General features: G+C 39.3%; 1 protein-coding gene and 1 long non-coding RNA gene across 7 annotated transcripts in view; one reads left to right on the top strand and one right to left on the bottom strand.

The window, feature by feature from the left end:
- The window catches only part of LOC135098403 (uncharacterized), a 64,961-nt gene that overhangs the window by 23,911 nt on the left and 14,855 nt on the right, over positions 1 to 26,195 (top strand). For 5 of the 6 annotated variants that reach the window (XM_064000734.1, XM_064000736.1, XM_064000732.1 and 2 more), the window contains exons 4-5: positions 3,942 to 4,132; positions 4,326 to 4,475. In XM_064000734.1, the coding sequence (XP_063856804.1) occupies positions 3,942 to 4,132; positions 4,326 to 4,475 (341 nt within the window). Of the gene's footprint in view, positions 1 to 3,941; positions 4,133 to 4,325; positions 4,476 to 16,006; positions 18,301 to 26,195 lie in introns of those variants that run through there. The other variant, XM_064000737.1, reaches the window with a different exon arrangement.
- Positions 3,987 to 15,983, bottom strand: LOC135098404 (uncharacterized). Its single transcript, XR_010266954.1, has 3 exons — positions 15,697 to 15,983; positions 4,346 to 4,492; positions 3,987 to 4,125 (listed from the first exon to the last, which is right to left on the bottom strand). It is a non-coding gene; the product is annotated as an uncharacterized LOC135098404 (long non-coding RNA).

The raw sequence follows: 26,195 nt of genomic DNA, 5'->3' as shown, positions 1-26,195 counted from the left end.
CAAAGACAAATCCATATTTATTTGTTTCCTAAAGGAGACTTTAGGATGATATATACTTGAGGTTTGTGGTGCAAGCTTCAATTTTGCCATGAAAGAAATATTGTCACAAGTAGGTAAGCTGAAATTCATCTAATGGCCATTATATGTAATTTCTTTCCAACTGCTTACTATATCAGATATAAAACAGCATTATAAGAAGCCTACCAGGCCTATTCCTGTGAATGCCTATCTGGTAGATTCTATATCTGATATAAAATATTATTACTAGCCTTACTTTTAAACTTACTGTAAATACTATGAAGTGTTTGAGAAGGTTACTGAGGTTACTGCCATGGAAATTGTCAAGTATAATGTCATACTTTAATCTGTGTAAAGGGCAAGGAAAATGCAGAAAGCCCACATACATTATGTGAGGTGGCTGAGCATTGTGTACCCCTGATGGTGGCTTATATCTCTGGTAACCTTTATGACCAGAGGAAGGAGGAGGGTTGGTAGACTGTTGTGGGCTTGTAGGGGTCTCCTCAGTGTTGCTTCCTCCTGTTTTTTTGTACTCTATTTTTTTTTTAGAGATTTTGTTAAGAGTGCTTTCATATGGTTGATCTGTCCATCTGTTTATTTTAACAATTTATTTTTTCTGTCTTTCCATCTGTTTCTGTTTCTCCCTATCTGTCTTTCTGTCTGCTTCTAAATATCTGCCTACCTGTACTACTAAAAAGATAAAAAAAAAATGTTGAATGTCAATATTGCATGCTTTTTCAAAACACTGAAGAATAGCCAATATCTTAATAGATATAAAATAATTTTCCCTACATAAGGCTCTATAAGAAACAATGGCAGCTACTCTTTATTCATTCCTTGAGTTACTTTTCCCCAGTGGCCATAGAGCTACAGCACGGAGGTGGAGGTGATGCTGTAGAAGTGAGCTGAATGTGGTGTGTAACATTGGCTTAGAGGTGATCAGCCTTTGGAGAGGGGCCGTAGCTGCCTCCCATATAGGGACTAATCGAGTTCTGGGGAGGCGGGTCTGGCTGGCCTCTGTGAGACAATTGGACAGTTGGAGATTATGGTGGGAGATGCCTGGATGTGCTCTATAGATGTTTGTATGGTTGCCTCCCTCCAAGGGTCCCTTAAAGTTGTGTACACTCTGTAGGAGGTATTTCTTACCTTATCGAATTATGAAAATTTGCTTTCATTAATCTCACCTGTCAAAGTCACTGCTATGGAATGTCTGCCACTACACTGAACAATGTGGGCCGGGCTGCCACATGTATGATGATTTTTGTCCTGCCCTAAATTTAAGATCCGGACTTAGAGAAATGTTTAAGTGAAACTTTGAGCCAGAAACTGAAAGAGAATGAAAGGTGATGAAAAATATCCACTGCTTAGTAGAGTTTGAAGGAAAAAATGATACAGTAAAATCCCTCTTATCCGGCATCAATGGGACCGCTGACATGCCGGATACTTGAATAGAAGTGAAATTATGCCCACAATCACCACCCTACACTCACGCATCTTACCATAACAAAGATCAGCTGATCACTGTGCCGCGCGTCGCCGCCCGTGCTGCCACCTCACACTCACCAGCACAGTTGTAGCATTGGGCCTGTAATTGTGACTCCTTCTGATCTTTTCAAGCTGAACCACTCGTATAACACTTTGTCCATCATTTCATTATGATGATACTGCAGTGTGTGATGATTTTCCACTGCCTTTGGGGTGTCGGTGACTTTCATGTAATCCCGCAACTTTTTCGTTTGGGATTTAATGTCATAAATAGTTGATGAGCCCACACCATATTCTGCCATTAGTTGCTGTCTGCTTTCACCTCTCTCTAATCATCGACAAATTTCTACCTTCTGCTTAAGTGTAAGCACAACACGCTTCCTCTTTTCTACAACTTTAGGTATGATGAAGGCGTCAGGTGATAAACAGTGCACATGCGGGACTGAGTCACTGAGTAAACACAGTGCAGTGGACCACAGGTGGTGCGAAGCAGTGTGCTCTGGTGGCGAGGGGACAAAGTATGCCTCACGCGGGAATTTTAATCAATTTTATGAGTACACATTGATTTTTTTATAGATTTCAAGGCTCGGGGAAAAATGTGCCGGATACTTGAAGCTGCCGGATACTTGAATGCCGGATGAGAGGGATTTTACTGTATTAGGGGTTGGCCTGGTGGCGCCCATGGTGGGAGGGGGTGCATTTCGGGCATCGCAGCGGGATATTGGCAGCAGCATTATGTGATGGGATATCCGGCTGGCGTTAGTCAACCCTTGCGAATCCAACCCTTCGTGGTATTCCTTCTCCCCCCTCATTAGGTCTCCTCCTGTTCCCCCCCATGAAAGTGTAGTGGCTCCCAGGCTTGGAGGAGTGCCTTTGTTACACCATTTGGCCAAGTTTCCTGTTGGGTGCACAGCCATATTGGTAGGTTGGCTGATCAGGCACCACCTGTCTGGTGTGAGGCTCTGCCCCTCCTCCCCATGTGTAGTTGCAATGGTGGTTGTGACAGCGGTGGTAGTGGTGGTAACACAGTGGTCATATAGTGGTGCTCGCATGGCGTTTGGTGGCTCAAGAACTGTGAGATAGTGATCTGTGTAATACTCCAGCAAGTTTCTTGTTATAATCTTGTAATCAAAGGGCTTTTCACAACACAGTGAAGTGAATAGATGAGTACCCTGTTGTGGTTACATTAGCAACTTTTTGTATGTGTCATTGTATGAAGGACTGTGCCAGTAGTCAGTAACCTTGAAATGTTATTGAGGAATCTGCTGCACACACATTGTTATGACTTATGACTGAGTAAGTATTTAATGGTATAGTGATAGCATGGTTTCTTATCTTCACAAGACACACATGTGAGGTGGTGTACTCTTGGCAGCAGTGCAGCAACACACAGGACAAGAGATTTTTGGGAAAATGTTATGTCTTGTGTAGCTGTGGTGTAGCACTTTGAGAGTTGGCTTATATCAAGACTGAAGGATATTATTTTATCCCTGCAAGTACAGTAGTGTGCTACAGTATTTTGTGCAATAATTGCCAGTGGCTGTTATATATCTAGACCACGGTGATCTGTAGCTCAGTGAAGGCTTATTGATTTGAGCTTTTCTTTTCCAAGTAAGAAAAATATTTAGGCTTGGTGGTGGCCATAGAGTGGAATCATTAATCATAATGGGATCATTGAAGGAGTGGGGACAGAGGGCAGGTACACCTGGGTGGCAGGAGGCTCACTAATGCTTCCTGGCCAGGCAGGAGGCCTCCCTCCACCCACCATCAAGGATCACAAATTACTAGAGGTACTGGTAACACTGAGGAACAGTTATGAGTCCTGAGAAATTACTGCTGTGATGAAAATATAGGGTGTGTACTGCTTTACATAATGTGTAGTGTGTGTGTGTGTGTGTGTGTGTGTGTGTGTGTGTGTGTGTGTGTGTGTGTGTGTGTGTGTATAGACACATTTTGTTTATATTTTCAATGATGAAGATTGTGAGTGTTTTGGTTGAGGTTTCATGGATGACTATAATTGCTCTGAACATGAAGGGAACATTATATCCTTTATGTAGTTGTAATGGTTGCCATGTGATATATGTTTTTACAGTTTATTTATATACATAAACCATGTATGCTTTCTTTTTAGTATATATACATAACATATTAAAGCATTAACTGTTGTTGAAAACCAGGCAAGCTATATTCATCATTTATTCATGAATAGTTCTTATTGTAAGATTTTTAAAGCATATTTGGATCAAATTTTATCATAAGAGCTTTAATGTTTTAGGCACCAATATGTTATTGTTTATCTGATGACCCCCACAAGTTGGTGATGAGAAAAACAAACCACAGCATCATAGGTTGTAGCTTTGTACATCAAATTTGTTACAAGAATAACAGAAAGAGTGTTGACAGTATTTGTGTAATTACTGTTCATCCTTTGCTTGCAGGTGAGCATTTACTGTCTCCTAAGAAAAACATCAGCGGAGGAGACGTGACCCTTGACTCTGTGTCTCCTCTTAACTCTCCGTCCTTCACCCTCAATGAGACAGTACCAGACTTCAATCTTGACTTCAACCTTGATGAAGCCTTGAAATTTGTTGGACTGAACTGCTCTGAGACTGGGGAAACTGTCTGGAAGGTGAGTTGTTTATTTTGCAATAGATATTACCATTAGGAGATAATAGATTACTTATTAGCCCATTGGCTATTATGACTTTGCCTTATACTGAAGGAAATTGCATGGTTGGATGACTGGAATATACTCATTTAAAAGGATGTTAATGCACAGTCAGTGAAGAGCTTGGTCAGAAGCTATGAAAGTGTTATCTCAGCCCTCAGAGCCTGAACCCACCTCTGACAACAAGGAAAGCCCTGGTAAGGAGGAGGAGGACAGCGAGGACAGCTTAGACACCTTGAACGACACCCTGGACGATATGATCCAGGCCTCCCAGCTTCATCCTCAACACCCGTGCTCACTACAGGTAAGTGTCTGCCTCTCCTGTGCATGGTCATCCAGAATATAAGAATGGGAGGAAAGGAGACCATAAAAGACCAGCTGACCCACGCAAGGTGGCTCCTGGTCAATTCAGGGCAGTATGAGGTTCTTCCCTGTCAGAGCACCAGTGTAATATGTCATTTAAAATTAAAAAAAAAAATTTTTCCATGGTTTATTGAAAAAGAAGGGAATTGCAATGTGATATTAAATACAAATATTCCAGAATAAGCATTTTCTCATGCGTTAAGCCTGCATGGCAGACTGAACCAATTTAAGGTTATTACAAAGCTAGCTCAAATAAAAAGCACAGCCATTCCATCTCAAATTTTTAACTGGTGCTTTCTTTTGGGAGAGAACACCAAGTTTTTTTTTTTTTTTTTTTTTTTTTTTTTTTTTTTTGTGCATTTGACCTGGCTTTATATTTGTATGACAAGACAAGAAAAGAAACAAGTAAATAAATATAGATCAACAGATGCAAACAGTATAGTAATTTTGCCATACCAGCATCAAAAGTGAATTAATATTGATGACTAGATAGATAACACACACAATAGCAGTAGCTGAGCATAGCGTGATGAGAATGTCAAGGAACAGTGCGGCATTAACCAGTGATTTACAATGGCACAGAAACACAACCACCTTGGCGGTGCGGGATATGGAGTGATGGAGTCAGACAGACGGGAGTGGTGTGCTGTCATTGTTCAGTCTGCAGTCAGGTCATTACAGCGTGAGGTGAGGCGTGGGAGAGTGGCGGGGAGAGGAGAGGAGAGGGAAGGAGGAGGGTTGCGGATTTCAGTCAAGTAATGTCTTGGTGCCGTTTCGAACATTTCCTGCATGACAAGGTGAGCTTAGCGGGTCGTGACGTGCTGGGTTCCTCACTGACTGCTGTGTGTGTGTTCTGTCAAGGTAATTCTGCCGTGTTTTTCCCCTAATTCCCTGCGATGCCCGTACAGTGAGTGAGTCAAGTCTGGGTCTCCCATAGTGTTGTTTATTATATTTATTTTCTGGAGGAATGAACGCTTTGGTTGTTATTATTATTATTGCTAGTACTTATTCTACTACTACTACTACTACTACTACTACTACTACTACTACTACTACTACTACTACTACTACTGCTAGTACTAGTACTACTACTACTACGATTACGACTACTACTGTACTGAGGGAGCTTGATAGGAGGTGTGTGTGTGTGTGTGTGTGTGTGTGTGTGTGTGTGTGTGTGTGTGTGTGTGTGTGTGTGTGATTCACCTACAGTCATCTGCTGGTCACCCAGCCAGCCGTTACCCTACAGAAAGAGCTCAGAGATCATAGTGACTGATCTTTGGGTAGGACACCACACACCGGAGCAGCAAGGTCACAACCCTTCGGGTTACATCCCGTATCTACTTGCTGCTAGGTGAACAGGGCCTACACATTAAGAGGCTCACCCATTTGCCTCATGTGTGTGTGTGTGTGTGTGTGTGTGTGTGTGTGTGTGTGTGTGTGTGTGTGTGTGTGTGTTACAGTGCTTGTGTTCACTCACTTACACAAGGCGGTTTTCTTATCAGATTTTTTTTTTTATCTTTGTAATGCTGTAGTTGAACAATCTTGATGCTTTTTAGTAGTTCTTGCATCATTCGTGCAGGACTTTTTGTGCTGCTGGTGGATTGAATTAGCAGTGTTCAGGAGACAAAACGCATACATTTATGGCAGAGTACCCAGGGAGTGTATTTCACTGCAAAGTAACATTACAGAATATGATAGACGGTTTCCTCTACAAGCAAAGTGAGAGAGAATAGCGAGTGATATATAGACAGAAAGCCACAGCTGTCATGGACGATAATTACTTAGAAATTGAGGATGGGAAGGGAGACGAAAAAGATAATGATGACAAATGAGAAGTTGGCTGGCGGCAAGATTACACTTGTTTGCTTCTTATGCCTTCAAAACAAGACAGCTAACATTTCAGACACCTGTCCGTGAAAATATAGTCTTTGTAACTAAAAATAATCCAGCAAGATATTTTTAGCATCTATATTTCATGCTCCTGAAGTTAGTGGTAGCGAAACAAGATGAGTTTGTTTCTTATGCCTTCAAAACGAGAGATACAACGTTTTAGGAAATAGCGGGTGATGGAATAAAATCTTCCCTATTGAAATTGGTACCATAAAATACTTTTAGCATCTATATTCCTTGTAGAGAGAGACACGTGGAAACACGTGTGCCTTGGAGCTCCTCACTTTCCACATTTTTTCTGCTTGCTACACCCGCTTATTATCCAAGAACCATTACGGGCTGCTCCGGGTATGTCTCCGCCATAAGATCCATACAAGAACCAGTACATAGAAGGATGTGAAGGAAGAATAAGCCAGCAAAACAAGTCCCCTGCCTCCGCCGCTGGACTGTTCCAACAATATTTGCCAAACGTAAACAAACCCCGGCTCGTCGCAGATTCGCCCCTGTACCTGTTTACTCCATTATCCCTGCACGTAGTCTACTACTTGGATTCTCGCAAGCTAAATGGTGCAAACAAGGAGTGCGGCAGGGTCTGACGTAGCAGCTGTGGTATCTACTCCAGTTGGACAGAAGCAGGGGACAGCCATAGCCGAGATGGTCAAGACACCAACTCAAGCCATGGGACAAGCACCCACAACAAACATCCTTGACTTCATCTCCAGTGACATTGCTCGTCTGTCCGAAGAAGGTAAAGTGATAGTGAACACAATAGTGAAAGCTCTGTCTATTCTTTCCAAGGAAAAAGATGAAAAAATTGAAAAGTTGCAGGACAAAGTGACCTCACTTGAGGATACAGTCAGTAAACTTGAAAATCAACTAGATGATGTAGAACAATATGAAAGAAGAGATACTATAATAATTAGTGGTCCTGCATTGCCCAGAGAACAAAACCATGAAAACTCAACTGACCTTGTTGTGAATTCAGTTAAAGATAATCTGCACATCAATTTAAGTCATGCTGACATCAATGTTGCTCACAGGTTAGGTTCAAAAAGTCAAAACAAAGAGAGACCAATAATTGTAAAGCTGCTAAATAGATCAAAGAAGGCAGAAATAATGGATGCCTGTGTAAAAGTTAAACCTAGCCTCTATATTAATGAAAGTCTCACTCCAAAACGACGCAATATCTTCAATACAGTTTGGGGTATCAGGAAAAAAAACAAGGAGCTTTTCCAACAGTGCTACACAAGGGATGGAAAGATCTTTGTTAAATTAAAAACATCTAGTCAAAAACACATGATAACCACTGAACAGTCTTTGAACATTTTCCTAGATAAATATCCTGTTCTGACCCAGTCTTAAATGTGCTCTCAACTCAACATGATGCAATATTTCCTACCAAACATTCTAGATATCTTTATGTCTATTTAATTTATATATATAATGTATTCATTATCCTTTCCTGTGTATATATTTTATATGTCATATCCTATGCATGTCTCCAACTTATTATTATTCATCTAAATTTTTTCTAGATTTCATCATATGAAACTTTCTTTTATCATCTACTACTTTGCCTATTTATCTATTACTTTGCCAATATCTTGGGTATGAAGCTTTATTCTATCATCTTTACTTTGCCAATATCTTGAACATTTCTAGTTTTATCAACTTAATCCTTTTGATCACCAAATTCTGCAAACATTTTGCAATCTACCTTCCACCCTTCTTATGACATACCTGGTAAGCCTTCCAATTTCTTTTTATTTAATTTTAATTTTTATTTTTTATTATGTATTTCCTTATTCTTTGATTATTCTTCTCTATCTCTACTTATCATATCCTTCCTTTCCTCTCCCTTAAACTTTTCCAAATCCCTTCCACTCCCTCCTCCCTCTCTGCTACCCATACTTGCCCCCTTTTCTACTAGCCTTTCTTAAATTCCCCTTTCTATATCATGAACTTTACTAGTGAGAATCTCCTCAATACACTTTTCAACGACTTAGAAGACAACAATGAATCTGATAGCATCGGCATAGAAATAATAAATTCCATGTACTTATCTCTTGAGTTAGATGATATCTGTAATTATCATGACCTTACCTCATACATGAATGTTATACCAAGAAGTAGCGCTGACTATATCAATATTCTCCATATAAATGCCCGCTCACTAAACAAAAATTATGACCAAGTAATCTCTTTTATCAAATCTCTTCCCAAACTCCCTGATATCTTATGTATAAGTGAAACCTGGCTCAATGCAAATAATGTTCACCTTCACGAAATTGATGGCTATAAGTCATATCATGTTCACAGGCCTTTATACTCTCCAGGTGGGGGTGTTGCAATTTATGTAAATATTGACCTACAAAGTGAAATTATTAAGGATTTTTGCATGTGTGATGAAAATGCTGAACTATGTAGTGTGAAAATTATTCTACCTACTACCTCCTACTCTGTTTCTTGTATTTACAGACCAAATAGTAAACATGCTAAAGTAAATGAATTTAATGCATATATTGATAATCTTCTTTCAAATAACTTTTTCACAAGCAACAGGAATATACTCATAGGTGACTTCAATATAAACCTTCTTGAACATGTGTCACATCCTCCTACTAACTCTTTCATTACAACTATGCAATCAAACAATTACTTCCCACATATATCTCGACCAACAAGATTTTCAGACATAAATACAACTGCAGCCCCATCTTTATTGGATCACGTCTGGACAAACTTCAATGAACCAGTCTCTTCTGGAATTTTCCACTTTCCTATCAGTGACCACCTTCCAGTGTTTATCAATATTCCAGTCTCTGATAAAGTGTGCAATATTCACCACAAAGTTGATTTTAGGCTACAAAATAGAGTAAATCGGTTGAAATTCACACAGACCCTATCAAATACAGACTGGAATCTCTACCTCACTAGCAGTGACACAAACACAAACTGCAACATATTTCTGGATAAATTATATAAAATATACTATTCCTGCTTCCCCAAAATAACCAAAACTATCACATCCAAAAGACTGAGTAAGCCTTGGTTAACACAGGGGTTAATAAATTCAACAAAACATAAATATCAGCTGTACAAACTATACAAACTAGGGTCAATTACAATGGACCACTACAAACATTACAGAAATTATCTAAATAACTTAATAAAATGCAAAAAATCTGAATATTACCTACAAAGGTTTGAAAATTTTAGACTTAACACAAAAAAAGTTTGGGAACTAATTACCGAAATAGAAAACATTAATAATAATAACAAGACGGTCTCCCACACACTACACTATAATGACACAGTCCTACACACTCCACATGAAATTTCAAATGCATTCAACACCTATTTTTCACAAATTGCACCTCAACTTAGCTCCCAGCTTCCTAGAGCTCAAAACTCACACATTTCTTATCTCAGAGGTAATTTCCTAAATTCCATGAATATTCCCATAGTGACAGGAAATGACATAGTAAAAGCTATTTCTGCCTTAAAAAATAAAAAATGCCCTACGGATGAAATACCTGTGAAAATAATCAAAGAGAATAAAAATCTTCTAGCAGAGCCACTCTCAAAATTATTCAATGATTCAATAAAAGATGGAGTTTTCCCTAATAGATTCAAGCTGGCAAAAATTATCCCTATCCATAAATCGGGAAGTAAAACTAATATCTCAAACTACCGACCAATCTCTATTTTACCAGTGTTCTCTAAAATATTTGAAATCATTATGAAGAACTTCCTCATGAACTACCTCAATTCACAAAAACTCTTAAATAATAGGCAATTTGGTTTCCGCCCCGGACTAAATACTTTTGACGCTATAAATGTGTTTACCTCTGACCTACACGATGCCTTGAATAAACATAAGTCTATAATATCCATTTTCATTGATTTCAGCAAAGCTTTTGACACAGTTGACCCAAACATTCTAATAGACAAATTACGTCACTATGGTATTCGCGGTTGTGTGGAAAATTGGTTCAAATCATATTTAACTGGCCGATCTCATTTTACATCCTACAGTAACTCTAAATCTACCATCAAACCTATACATCTTGGTGTGCCACAAGGTAGCATCTTAGGCCCTATTCTTTTCCTGATATATATCAACGATATCAGCAATGCCTCTACTGCTTTCAACACTATACAGTTTGCTGATGACTCCACCTTGTACATGATTGGTGATAATCCCACTGACCTAATCTACAGAGCCAACCTAGAATTATCTGCCTTTTCTGAATGGTGTCTTGCAAATCGCCTAACAATTAACACAGCTAAAACTTCCTACATGTTATTTACAAATACCACCACCAAATACCAACCCTTACCTAGACTTACCATATTAGATAAAGATATCACGCAAGTTTCTAAGACAAAATTTCTTGGAGTCACATTTGGCAATAATCTTACCTTTAAATATCACATATCAAACCTTTGCAAAAAATTATCTAGATCAATAGCTCTATTGCTGAAAATAAAAAACTTTGTTCTAGTGGAAATTATGAAAATCATGTATTATGCCCATATATACCCACACTTAACCTACTGTAATCCAATTTGGTCCACTACCTACCCATGTCATCTACAAAATCTAAACATCCTCCACAAGAAAATTATTAGAATCATGACTAATAGTGACTTCCTCCAACACACACCTCCACTCTTTAAATCTATGAAAATCCTTCAACTCTCTGACTTATCAAACTTCTCTATTGCATCATACATGTTCAAATTGATAAATTCCAACAACAATAATACCCTGACCCTAACTCATAACCACTCCACACGCTACAGACATTCTCTACAGATTCCCCATCATACTTTAACTCTCTACCAACACTCTCTAATGTATAAAGGTCCCAAAATATGGAATAGCACCCTGTCACACATAAAAAATTCATTAAGCGTAAATATCTTTAAGAGAAAACTAAAAGAATATTTATTGTCTCAATACTGACACATCTTGTACTTCAATCAATTTTTATCAATATCAATTATTTTGTTTCTTGGTATTGTAACCAAATAGTTCATATCCTCTGTAACTAAAATAGTTTATAACCTCTAGTATATATACATATTTATTTCTGTTTGTTTAATTATTCTCAAAACTAATATTTGCTTGTTTATAATCAGATTCCACTTCAATTTTCTCTATTTCTCATGTATAATTATAATTTTTCTCCTTTCCTTCCTGTTCTTGCAAAGCCATTTATCCCTAAATCTTTTGTTATTGCTATTATTATTTTTTTTTTTCATTTTCTTCAATTAGATTTTTAGTTTAGTGTTGTTTTACATTTCAGTATTAAGTAGATATTAAGTGTGCCCAAAAAGCTTGTGCTTCATAAGGGGCTATTTGTCTTTCAATCAATTGTACCTTAAGCTTATATATGTATTACAGACAAACATAATAAAGTGTTTAAAGTGTTTAAAGTGTTTAAAGTGAAAAGAGAGAGATGGAAAGAAAAAAAGAAAACAAAGAACTAAGAGAAGAGGTGACAAAAATAGTGAACTTCAACAAGAAGTACTGTGAAGAAATTAAGAAACTCAAGGGAGAGAAGGAAGAGTTACAGAAAGCTTTGCAAGATAAAGGTTAGGGTTGGAAAAATGAAGGAGTTAGTGAAAGGAAATTAAAAGTTGGAAAGAAGAGGGAGAACGACAACAAGAGGTGGAGATGGAGGAGACAATAAGGCAACAGCAACAGGAACACAATAAGGATATGAAAAAGAAAGGATTAAAGTATCAAAGGGAAAAAAGTAATCTTGTGAGAGACACAGTACAGAGAAAGATGTGTGTGGTGGTATTTGGGGTTAAGGAGAAGGACATACCCATGAAAATAGCTAGTGAGAAATAAGTGAAAAAGGGGTAAGGAAATTATAGAAGTGGTGGAGGAAGGAGAGGGAATAACTGAACACACTGAAAAGGTTTACAGGATTGGAAAATATAAAGGAAGCAGAACAAAACCAAGGAAAATAAGATTCATGTCACAAACACCAGCAGAACATGTCTTGCAAAGAACAGGAAAATTGGCAAAAAAAGAAGGAATGAAGGAAATATAGATAAAAAGAGACATGAACGAAGAAGAAAGTGAAGAACTGAGAGTAGAGGCTCAGAAAAAAAAAAAAAAATGGAAAGAACACAAGAACAAGCAAAAAGATTCACCTGGAAAGTCATGGACATTAAAGTGAGGAAATGGTGACACAAAGATGCCACACACGATCACCAAGCAGAAGTTTAAAGATTATGTATACTAACATAGATGGCTTGGTGTCCAGCCTATTGGAACTTAAAGACTACTTAAAGAACAATAAACAAGATGTGGTATGTTTAACAGAAACCAAACTAAAAAGGAAATAAAGTTGGATGAGAGAGAGAGAGAGAGAGAGAGAGAGAGAGAGAGAGAGAGAGAGAGAGAGAGAGAGAGAGAGAGAGAGAGAGAGAGAGAGAGTATGTGTGTGTGAAGAGACACACTAAGGGGAACAAGGAAAGCAAGAAAATAAGTGACAGGCGCTGAAAAAAAAAAAAAATGGAGATAAATGAATTACAGACACGGAGGAGGAGGAGGAGGAGGAGGAGAGGAAACAGGAGAGCGACTACGATAAAAATAAATAAATAAATAAATGAAAGGGGAAGAGGGAAGAAGAAAGAAGATAGTGAGAGGGGGGAAGGAGGGAGAAAAGGAGGGAGGGTAGGGAGAGAAAAAGGGAGGAAGGGAAGGGGGAAGGAAGGCTGGGTCCAGGCCGATCGTTGCACAAGACAATTTATGTTCTCGGCATAAACAATCATAAATTTTTCTGTACCATCACATTAGAGGATGCACAGTGTGAGGAGGAGGAGGAGGAGGAGGAGGAGGAGGAGGAGGATGGTGGGTGTGGTATTGATAAAAAAAAAAAAAAGTCTTGTAGAGCAGAGCAGAGAGAGCTGTGGCTGAACTGCATGGAAAAGAATGAGTGGTAAACAAATGAGGAGGAGGAGTAAGATGAATAACACGAAAAAATACGAGGTAAAAGAAAAAGAAAATTAAGTGCAAAACGCTAACTAAATAGAACAAGATAGTGGAAGGCAAATGAAACAATTAATTAGTTTGCTTATGAAAATATGAAAAGAACAGCCTCTCTCTCTCTCTCTCTCTCTCTCTCTCTCTCTCTCTCTCTCTCTCTCTCTCTCTCTCTCTCTCTCTCTCTCTCTCTCCATTTTTCGTCACTGTGGCAGTATATTAATACCTAGTTTAAGAGTGAGAAAGGGGAGAGGGAGAGGGAAAAACGGGATGGTGGGAAATAAGCAGGATGAGAGAAGGGAAAATGAGAGGAAAAGGATGGTGGGGAAGAAGGTAGAGGTGGAGTAGAGGGAGGAGTGAGGAGAGAAATGTGGGGTCGGGGAGGGACAGTGGTAGGAGAGAGAGGAAGAAGGATGAGAGGGAGAAGGAGGGATAGCAGGGGGAGAGGGAGGGGAAGGATGGGAGGGAGGGAGTAACAGGAGCAGTGTGAGGGAGGGGAAAGATGACGGAGTAATGGAGGTCCTTTGTTCTTATGAGGCGAATGATGTGTTCATGTGTGCGTCTAGCAATGATGTGATGACGCGGACCGGGCTGGGAACGCTGCATTGGAGGGTCGGTGGGAGTAACAGGAATGGCAATAGAGGAATGTGCATTAGTAGGGAAAAAAAAAAATCATCCCTGAGCTTATGTACCGTATGTGGCCTTTGAATGCTGTTCTGATGAGAGAGCAAAGCGCTTCAAAACACGAGGTTATGAGTCATTACCAGATGAACATTTTCCCTGTCCACGCACAATCAGCAAGGAACAATCATCCACCTCTATTTAACCCCGCCATTATTACCTAACAACCCCAACAGATACGGTTTCATTTCCACCAGTTTTCAGACCTCACCTGCAGCGGCCGCGTCACGGTACCTACCTACGTGTCGCTTTCCTGCCACACCGACGCCGCCCCGCGACACTGACGCCAATATTCACAACACAACGAATACTTACCGCTGCGTGACAGTCTCCGAGCAGAGGGAGGGAGGGAGGGAGGGAGAGGCATCAACTCCCGCTAGTGATGGGGTGAGAGGTAGTAAGATGGTTCTTGGTAATTCGCTCGTCTTAAAACACGCAATGAATCAATCGTTATTATTATTTAAATGTTTGTGTTTTTATCCCAACACTGATTTGTCATTTAGTGCAACATGAAGTCGCTATTTAATATCAACCGATACAATTCGAAAATGAAGCTCGTGAAATGTGGACACTGAGGGAGTAAAAACACGTCATTATGCTGAGGTCGTCGACTGGCGGGGCGGTGCCTCTGTCTGCCCGCCTCTGTCTGGGGAACTCTTGGAAATGTTGACAATGCAGTGCAACAGTTGATGGTTATTATTCATTTGATGGCTAATTAGTTAAATGTTTTAAAGTTACAACTTCCGACATCTCACAATGATTTCCTGGAACACAATCGGGAATATTGCCACAGGTATGAACACTAAATGCTGAAAATAATTGGTAGTCTTGGACGAGTGTAGCATAGTAAAGTATAAACACAAGTAGATATTCAAGTATCATGATAGGTAAACATGGCGGTCATCATAACACGAGCAGCAGGCAGCTCCCTACTTGTTTTTGGTGTTAAGAGGCGGTATTTAGGCTTATTTTGGCTCCCTACTCAAAAACCCCGCTTTCCCACCAGGTCCTCAACATTGTAGGGGTTACAAGCCGAAAAAAAAAAAATAATAGGAAATGAGAGCCGCGCTGCTAATCTAGTAATTTACCCGATGACAAACTTCAGTAAAGTGAGCTAGTTCTTGATACTAAATATACGACCACTGCAGAAAAAAAAAAAAACTAAATAAATCAAACCCTCATTTTCAGAAACAAAACTTGCAAAATTACATCAGAACAACCCAACGACAGGGAAGGCCGCCCTACAATGCCTGTATATACCACCATACTGTGCCCCCTCCTGCGTTAGGAACACGAGCTCACACACAACACATTACCATACCAATAAGCAGTAATACCCTCCCCCACAAACACTAGTTACTGTACATGGCAATTTTATCTTCCTTGACACGGTAGCTGCTCCCCCCCCCCTCTCTCTCTCTCTCTCTCTCTCTCTCATATTGTAGATACCGTAAGTTATGTAATTAAATAAATTTGATTAGTACATAAATGTTTGTTGCTCTTTGAGATTCACTTGCAATATTGAATTACTAAGTCAACATACGTACTACAGCTGGAAGTTAACTTTGATATGATTTACCCATAAGTTAGCGTGGGTGACGCGGGATGACCACACGAAGGCGATGAGGCAACAAAGAAATATATAACGCTCTCATCTTCACTGGGTCTCTGTCCCTCAAGATATGCGCACAAGTATGGAGTGGGAAGTCTGCCGGTAGTGCGTTACCAACAAAACCATGAATCTTAAGGTCCACTGCCGACTAGAATATTACCAGGCAAAACAACCGCTATATCAGCACGTTCTGTGTATACTGGCAATGATATTCCAGCCTCTCCTTTCTCAATATTGTCTAGAAACTCAGCATTCTGATATCAGTAAACCTTTGCAGATGTTGGCAGCTCTGCGGGACCCCACAACACAGCGCCTCGCCACTCGCTGATTGGCTAAACCTTGGCCGCTCACATCTCGCGCCTCGCTGCCTGACGCAAGCCGCGCCGCTCGCCCGCTCAACACCACAGGAAGAAATGCATGGAATCTGTAAGAGGTGTCAGGAAGGGATTTGTGAACCCTTTGGTGGCAATGCACATTGTTCCTGCGTGTTCCTCTCCCCCAGCAGTGATAAAGATGAAGTATTATAAGCCTTTACCTCCCAAATGCCGCCGTGCAGGAAGTTGGTGAAAAACGGCTTGCCAGCCACCGCCGCCTTCACCATAACAAACTTATTCCACGGTGTGTTTGCGCCACCGAGAGGAACTTAAAGACCCTCCTGCGCGCTTACAAATGGTATTCGATTTTCACGTGTTTGGAATGGAGTCTGCGAGGGATATTAATACGAGGGGGCACTTGAGAAGGAAATGATAAATAATGGTGTTGAAATGTTTACATTAAAATACATAACGAGGCAGAAAAAAGTAGATATTGAGTACACACACACACACGTAAAGCCTGAACAACAACAAAAAAAAAAAAAAAAATAATAATAATAATAATCACGTGGAAATAAATAAATTAAGGAAACTTTACACAACCTGCAGTGAAGAGACCCGAGTAAAGGAGAAAAAAAGAAGAAAAAGAAAAGAAAAAGACTAAAAAGAGTGACCTCCAATTACACGCTGTCAGGACCAACCACCAACCACCACAAGGGTCTCAAGGAGGAGAATGCACATGAGAGAGAGAGAGAGAGAGAGAGAGAGAGAGAGAGAGAGAGAGAGAGAGAGAGAGAGAGAGAGAGAGAGAGAGAGAGAGAGAGAAACGCGGAAGCTATGTGGAAAAGGAAACACAAATTTTGAAAATACACAAGCATACTGGATACACACACACACACACACACACACACACACACACACACACACACACACACACACACACACACACACACACACACACACACAAGGAATAACACAAGACATTTCATCATCTTCAATGCACTTTCTCTCTCTCTCTCTCTCTCTCTCTCTCTCTCTCTCTCTCTCTCTCTCTCTCTCTCTCTCTCTCTCTCTCTCTCTCTCTCTCTTCTGCCTCTTCTGCAATCTTTTATTCTCCCGCTAACGAAGAATAAGGATGCTGCTTCATCCAACAACAACAAGACACACGAGGAAAGAGATGGTGGATGAGCGCCTTCCTGGATGACTTACATTCGTCTCCCATGGGATGAGCTCAAAGCCATAACTGCCTGGGAGGTGCCTGGGAGATGAGAGATGCTGCCAAAGATGATAGGATGGTGGAAGTGGTTTAGAGGAGAGATGCAGGGAAATGATGCAGTGGTAGAAGAAATGATAGGATGCAGAAAGAGAAGATAGATGCTGAGAGATGACAGTAAACGATGAAATGCGAGGATAGATTGAGAAAGAAGGGTTGCCTGGTACTATTGCATGAGATGAAAGGATGATGACGGGAAGGGAAAGACGAGGCATCGAAAAAAAGACTAAATCATGGAAGGGAGACATGATGAAAGTGCACCAGAAAAGGAGTAACGAATGCTGGGGAACGCGCGCACACACACACACACACACACACACACACACACACACACACACACACACACACACACACACACACACAGATAATGATACTGAAAGAGATGAAAAGTATGATGCAAGAAAGATGATACTAAGGAAGACATGACTGTGCAGGAAAGAAATAATGGGTGTTGAGAGAGAGAAAAAAAAAGACGAAGATAAAGAAAAATAATGCCAAAACGAGAGAAGGAGAGGACGAGGAGGAAGAGAATTTCTGGAGAAGGGTAAAGGTGATGTGAAAGTTTTTTTTTTTTTTTTCCTTTTGCCAGAGAAAAAGTTTTTTTTTTCTTTTGCCAGAGAGAAAGGAAGGAGGTCGGATGAGGCTGCGTACGTGTTAAAGAAGAAGAGAATATTAAAGAAAGAAAATAATAATAAAGCTAAAATATATGGAGAGAAGAAGAGGAAGCAGAAGAGAAGAAAAGAAAGAGAAAAATGAGGAACGATTATGGTGGGCACTTAGAAAATGACGTGAAATTTATTACTACTGCACTAAAGAAACACACACACACACACACACACACACACACACACACACACACACACACACACACACACACACACACACACACACACACACACACACACACACACACACACACAGAAAATTTAACTACGACGCAACACACACGCAACATCAATGGTATACAAATAAAAGATAAACATACGCACATGTTTCATTAATACTGCAAACGAAATAGTATAACCTAGAGAGGAAATTGTCAGGTATACATAGAAAATGACGCTGGATTAGTCAAAACTCCATACATTTTAGACGCATGCCTGCGAAACACCTGACAGGATACGACAGGGTTGTGTTTCTACCAGTGTGTGTTGACCAACAGGTGTGGAAAGTTGTGGGAGGCTGACAGGTGTATCGAGAGAGAGAGAGAGAGAGAGCGTGGGGAAACTTACAGGTGTGTTCAGGTGTAAGTTGAAAGAATGACAGGTTTGCATAGCGATTCTTGTAATAATTTGCTCAAATTTTGTTCAAACTTAAAGACAGAAAGACACTGCTCTCTCTCTCTCTCTCTCTCTCTCTCTCTCTCTCTCTCTCTCTCTCTCTCTCTCTCTCTCTCTCTCTCTACGTTCCCAGAGTGGAAAAACGTTCTAAGCTTCTTATTGGAGTTACTTTTTTATTCATTTATTCATCGTTCAGAGAGAGAGAGAGAGAGAGAGAGAGAGAGAGTGGGGAGGGGCTTATAAAAGTATCGGTGTCCATGTAGTCAATTTCTATGCTTTAACATTTGTGTGTGTCTGGGTCCAAGGTGTCATGTTTTGGTTCCGCACCATGTTCACTTTTATGTTTCGGAGTTTAATTCCATTTCTATTTGAACAGTGCGAGAATTGTTGAGAGATAAAAGTACAATTGAGATATATATTAATGGAGTTATGCAGGAATGATAGTGCTAGTAATAGTGAATATTATGATATTAATTACACTGGTAGTGATACTACTACAATTACTACCACTATTATTACTACTTCTGTTACAACTACTACTACTACTACTACTACTACTACTACTACTACTACTATTGCTGCTGCTTGTGTTTCTGCAACAAATAACAACGACAACAGCAACAACAACAACAAATGCAACTGATCTTACTATTGCTGCTGCTGCGCTGCTACTACTACTACTACTACTACTACTACACTACTACTACTACTACTACTACTACCGCTACGTATTATATAACAACAACAACAACAACAACAATGATTCCCTCCTCTCTCTCTCTCTCTCTCTCTCTCTCTCTCTCTCTCTCTCTCTCTCTCTCTCTCTCTCATTTTCAGTTGCGCGTTTTTCCTTTTTTTTTACCTAGTTTTCCCTGTACATCGAGGTCAATTTATTTCCTCCTTTATCTGCACTGTTTCTTTCCCTTCCATTCAACAATTTTGAAATCTCTCTCTCTCTCTCTCTCTCTCTCTCTCTCTCTCTCTCTCTCTCTCTCTCTCTCTCTCTCTCTCTCTCTCTCTCTCTCTCTCTCTCATAGACTATAAGTATCGTGAGATCAAATTAGCAGCAACCATTTTTTTTAAATATTATTTACTTACTTATCTTATTTTATTTTATTTAATTAATTATTTTTTATTTTTTATTTTTTTTGTTATTTGCGACATTAAACGGCATGTTCCATTTTCGGATTTAAAGTGTGTGCGTGTGTGTGTGTGTGTGTCTGTGTGATTCACTTACGGTCGTCTGGTGGTCACCCAGACAGCCGTTCCCCTACGGAAAGAGCTCAGAGCTCATAGTGACCGATCTTTGGGTAGGACTGAGACCACTGACACACCACACACCACACACCGGGACAGCGAGGTCACAACCCCTCGGGTTACATCCCGTACCTACTTGCTGCTAGGTGAACAAGAGCTACACATTAAGAGGCTCGCCCATTTGCCTCGCCGAGCCGGGATTCGAACCCGGGCCTTCTGAGCCAAGTGTACTAACCACTACACTACGCGGTGTGTGTGTGTGTGTGTGTGTGTGTGTGTGTCAGTGAAAAAAACACGCACAAGACATATATCGGAATGTAAATAAGAGAAATTTTAGTAGGCTGTATGTCACCCTTACATCAATTTCCCTACACACACACACACACACATACACAACGCGTGCACGCGAGGCCCTGGTAGGATAAATCTGACTATTGAAAATTCTTTCATGTATTTCCTCAGGTGAGAGAGAGAGAGAGAGAGCGAGAGAGAGAGAGAGAGAGAGAGAGAGAGAGAGAGAGAGAGAGAGAGAGAGAGAGAGAGAGAGAGAGAGAGCCTCCTCCTCCCACATCCTTTCTTTCTTTCTTTTTAGAAAAGTGGGGTGAAGCGAAGTAAGAGTGGGGATAGAAGAAGGATATAGTGAGAAATATTGAAATATAGTAAGAGTTAACAGTGTGTGGGCAGTCCACGTTGCTATTGTTGATAGTGTAGGTAAAAATTTGTTCTTTCCTCGCTCTTAGACACTTTGATATAGTTAGGTTTGAGTTTCCAACCTATAAATTTGCAGCTGGATGTAAGTGTAGGTGTAATGAGTGACATATTTGTGTGGTGATTAGCTAGTTTTTTTTTTTTTTTTTTTTTTTTAAGGGTCGTATGTACGTGTTTCTTGTGTGAGTGTTTTTTCGTATTGATGTTGATGTTCGTGTTCGAAGTTATGTGTGAGTGTGTGTGTTTGTGTGATGTGTGGTGTTGGTGAATGTAAATACTGAATGTAAAATAATGTTGGTTTCGTGTTTCAAGTTATGTGTGTGTGTTTGTGTGATGTGTGGCGTTGGTGAATGTAAATACATATATACATGATATAATTTTTTTTTTTTTTTTTATTTTAAGGCAGAGACCAGCTAAACCATCACCATCCCTATCCAACAAGACTGCCTTATTACTTGTTTATTTACATCCCACATCCACAAACACATCTACACACACACGCGCACACAAAGGGCGAAAAAAAATATATGCATATAATATATATATATATATATATATATATATATATATATATATATATATATATATATATATATATATATATATATATGCACATTTTTGTGGATATTATATGTATGTGTGTTTATATATATATATATATATATATATATATATATATATATATATATATATATATATATATATATATATATATATATATATATATATATCCTAGGAGAGAGATAATTAGCATTTTTTTTTTTCCGGATTTGTTCTTGTCCTTCGCTGTATTTTCCTTGTGCATAAAGAACACTATAGCCAATTAGCACCCTTGATGTATCCCTATATCATAATTGCGTGTAATGTAAATCATAGTTTGTACATATTCAATAGTGCTCATGTCATGCTCTCATAAGTTTGATTCACTAGATTCAAACTTGTATGGACCTCCCTGTTATAAACAATTGAATTTTCTGCCGCAACTTGATAATGAATGTATCTTATCTCTTGCCTTTATTCATATATATATATATATATATATATATATATATATATATATATATATATATATATATATATATATATATATATATATATATATATATATATATATATATATATATATATATATATTTTTTTTTTTTTTTTGTTTTTTTTTTTTGTTTTAATCTTCCCTATTGAGTTGATTATGAGCAGCATTATTGAGTTTCTTCCAGTCGTACATCACTGCATCTGGCAACCACTTACTTACTTGCTATGTATTATGAGCAGCATTATTGAGTTTCTTCCAGTCGTACATCACTGCATCTGGGAAGCACTTACTTACTTGCTATGTATTTCATAAGTGTCTATAAATCTGACGTATTCTATAAAATCTAACTTGACAAATTCATGTATTCGATAACTTAAACTTCACCACACGTGAACAAACTCTCGTCCCTTCTTGATAACACATCGCAGTTCCCCCACCACATTAATATCACTTGTCGGTGGGGTGGGAAGGCAGAAAGCACACGGCAGTGAGTCATTTTTTTGTGGTGGTTTTGGGCGAAGCGTATGAAGTTTGCTACCTTGTTCTCATTGGGAGTGGCGGACGCAGGCATTTGTTACATAATCCGAGGCAGGGTAAGTAAGACGTGGTGTAGCTTTGCTTGTCACTAAAACAACAAAGTCTTCATAAGGGAAAAGTTTGCAGGGGAAGTTAGGCCTCTGCTAGTCTCTCTCTCTCTCTCTCTCTCTCTCTCTCTCTCTCTCTCTCTCTCTCTCTCTCTCTCTCTCTCTCTCTCTCTCTCTCTCTCTCTCTCTCTCTCTCTCTCTCTCTCTCTCTGTCTCTCTCTCTCGTTTCCTTTTACTCCTTCTCTCTTTCAGGCACAAAACACCGAAAAAAATAAATAAATAAACTTACCAAGAAGAATGATGGGAAGAAGAAATAAATGAGCAGATGAATACAGGGAGGAAAAAAGATGAGATGTACTGAAAGAAGAAATGAAAGATGAAATTGCAAAATGAGGAGAAAGTGGAATGAATGAAAGAAGAAAGTAAGGAAGGAAAGAAACAAACGAACGAGCGAATAAACAATGCAATAATATAAGGAAGAAAGAAAGCAAGGAATTACGGAAGGAGAGAAAGAAGTAAATAAAGAAGAAAGGTAAAAAAAAAAAAACGAACGAAAAAAAGATAGAAAACAGCAAACAAAAGCAATCAAGAACAGAAGAAACAACACACACACACACAAAAAAAAACTACGACACAAGAATTAACACCAACACCAAACACACACACACACACACACACACACACACACACACACACACACACACACACACTCGCACCAAAACAATGGAAACACCAAGCTTTACGAGGGTTGCTCCTGTTACAAAGTGGAGTGTGGCAGTGGAGACACACACACACACACACACACACACACACACACACACACACACACACACACAGAGAGAGAGAGAGAGAGAGAGAGAGAGAGAGAGAGAGAGAGAGAGAGAGAGAGAGAGAGAGAGAGAGAGAGAGAACACACACACACACACACACACACATACAGAGAGAGAGAGAGAGAGAGAGAGAGAGAGACACACACACACACATACAGAGAGAGAGAGAGAGAGAGAGAGAGAGAGAGAAACACAGAGAACACACACACACACACATACAGAGAGAGAGAGAGAGAGAGAGAGAGAGAGAGAGAGAGAGAGAGAGAGAGAGAGAGAGAGAGAGAGAGAGAGAGAGAGAGAGAGAGAGGGAGGGGGGGGCGAGGGGACACACTGCAAGAGGAGAGTAATGGCGAGAGATGCAAGGTGTAGATGGTGAGAGGGAAGAGAGTGACAGAGAGGGAGAGGAACTGAGATGAACAATGGATTGAGATGTGTGTGTGTGTGTGTGTGTGTGTGTGTGTGTGTGTGTGTGTGTGTGTGTGTGTGTGTGTGTGTGTGTGTGTGTGCGCGCGCGCTCGCGCGACCATGTGAATTGATTTGAACTGAAGTGAATTGAATTTATTCTTTCTCGGATTTTAAGTTCAAAGTATGGAGAACAGCTTCTATTATTATAAACATTCTTTCATCCAACAAATACACACACACCCACCCACCCACCCACCCACCCATCCACATTCCCCCCCCCTCTCTCTCTCTCTCTCTCTCTCTCTCTCTCTCTCTCTCTCTCTCTCTCTCTCTCTCTCTCTCTCTCTCTCTCTCTCCACACGCAAAACCAAATATGCAGACACACACAAAAAAAAAAAAACACAAACAAATAAAAAAAGGAATTCACTCAGAACATTTCATTGGCACTGCATGATAACAATTCTACACACACACATGACAGTTCCCTCGTTTCCTCTCCCTTCCCTCTCTGCATGGGCGGTTTTATTAAGTATTCAGGGCAAGGTTTCATCCTCACCTTCTCTCCGCCGGTTTAGAGGTCACACAGTCATTAAAAAAAAGAAAAAAATTTTTTTTTTCAATCAGCTCTAATTTCATAGTTCCTCTATAGTAAGTTTTATCTCCTCGTCTTGCATCGAGCACCGGAGGGAGAAGTGGAGGGGAGGATGGGAGGGTTAGGTGAAGCGGGAGATGAAGGAGGCGGAGGAAGGGAGGCATGGAGAGATGAAGAGAAGGGATAGGAGGGGGAAAGATTAAAGACATGAGGAAGGGAGACAGAATGTGTAATGGAGAGATGCAAAAAAGATGAATGGAGGGAGACTGGAAGGTACAGTGCTAGACAGAGAGAGAGAGAGAGAGAGAGAGAGAGAGAGAGAGAGAGAGAGAGAGAGAGAGAGAGAGAGAGAGAGAGGATTGTTTTATAAATGATGTGTGATACTTTTCAGATAGTTTCATCTCTCTCTCTCTCTCTCTCTCTCTCTCTCTCTCTCTCTCTCTCTCTCTCTCTCTCTCTCTCTCTCTCTCTCTTTCTCTCTCTCTCTCTCATCTCAGTTTTCATCTCTATCAACCCTGATTTATTTCCTTTTCCTCTTCGTTTGTCTGTCCCCACTTACTTCTGATCAAAATTACTTCTTATCTTTTCTATCTCAGTTCCCATTTATCTTCCTCTCTTTTGCATCTCTAATCTCAACGTTTCTGTATTACTAACTTCAGCTTCTCTTCCTTGCATTTCTCCCTCTCTTCCTCTTTTACATACGGTCCGTCCTTCAATTTTCTCTCCTCCTCTTTCTCCTTCCTCCTTCTCCTCATCCTCTTCGTTCGCTTACCGTTCTTTTTTTTTCCCCTCTTTCTCCATTATTGCCTTCATTTCAAGTCTCCTCTTCCCTAGATTTCCATACGTCCCTTTTCGCATTTTTCATCCTTATCTCTACCTCCTCTGATATTCCTTCATTTTTTTCATTCTTTTCCATGTCCTTTTTTTTTCCATTACTTGTCTCAAATGTTTACCTTATTTTTTTATTTATTTATTTTTTTACTTTTCTATTATGTGTTCTTCTTTTCGTAGTTTTATCATTTCGTATCTATATCTTTTCAATCTTTCAAATTTATTCCTTTCATTTTCTGTTTTTCTCTTTTTTTTTTGTCTCAGATTTACTCTTAAATTTCTTCAATTATTTTTTCTTACACTTCTCCGTTTTCATTATTTTCAATGCTCTATTTACATTTTTTTTATTATTATATCGTTTTATGAGCAATCATCTTTCTTCTTCATTTACTTTGTATTGCACCTCTTTTATTTGTCTTTCTCTTCTCTGGCTATGCAATTTTCCTAGTTTTCATTAATTTCATCCGATCATATTTGTTTTTGCTTTGACTATTTTCTAGAATCTCTTTATAATTTCTTTGTTTCATATAATTTATCACGCATTTTGTCTAATTCCCTCATTCCGGAAATATTTCTCCTTCTCCTTCTCCTTCATCTTCATTTGTCATTCTCTTTTCACAGTAGTTTTCCACTTTTCCTTATATTCATTAATTCAACAGATATTCCTTCATCTCTCTCTCTCTCTCTCTCTCTCTCTCTCTCTCTCTCTCTCTCTCTCTCTCTCTCTCTCTCTCTCTCTCTCTCTCTCTCTCTCTCTCTCTCTCTCTCTCTCTCTCTCATCTTACCATGCTTTCAATATTATTTTATCAGTACACTCTTTCTTTCCTATATTTCATGTTCATCCATTCACTCTCTATTCCTCCATTCCACAAGTATTCCATCTTCTTAACTCTCTTCTTCTTTCCATTCATTTTTCATCATCTTCCCTTGTTCTTTGGACATTGCAATCTTTCATTTTTAAATTTATAATCATCTTCTCTCGCTCTATTACGTCATTTTACAAATATCCTATCTCCTTTTTCACCTTCCTTCTCTTCTCTTCATCATTTCCTTCCCTTCTTCCTCTTTTCCCTTGACTACGCTCTCTTTCCTTCTTAAATTTCGAATATTCATCTTTCCTTTATACTTAAAAGTATATACTATACACCCTGCAGTTAATATCAAGACTCTTGAAATTTTTCCTTTGTTTATCTTCACTTAAAATTTTATAGGCAATTTTCATGTTTATAAAAACAAAAAGACTCGCTACTATGTTGTACTTTCTCTAACACACACACACACACACACACACACACACACGCACACACGCGCGCGCGAGCGAGCACATGTAAGAAAAAAAAAATTATATTATATATATAT

This window comes from Scylla paramamosain, unplaced genomic scaffold, assembly GCF_035594125.1.
Source record: "Scylla paramamosain isolate STU-SP2022 unplaced genomic scaffold, ASM3559412v1 Contig60, whole genome shotgun sequence".
NCBI lineage: Eukaryota > Metazoa > Arthropoda > Malacostraca > Decapoda > Portunidae > Scylla > Scylla paramamosain.
This window is presented reverse-complemented; position numbering and strand designations above follow the sequence as displayed.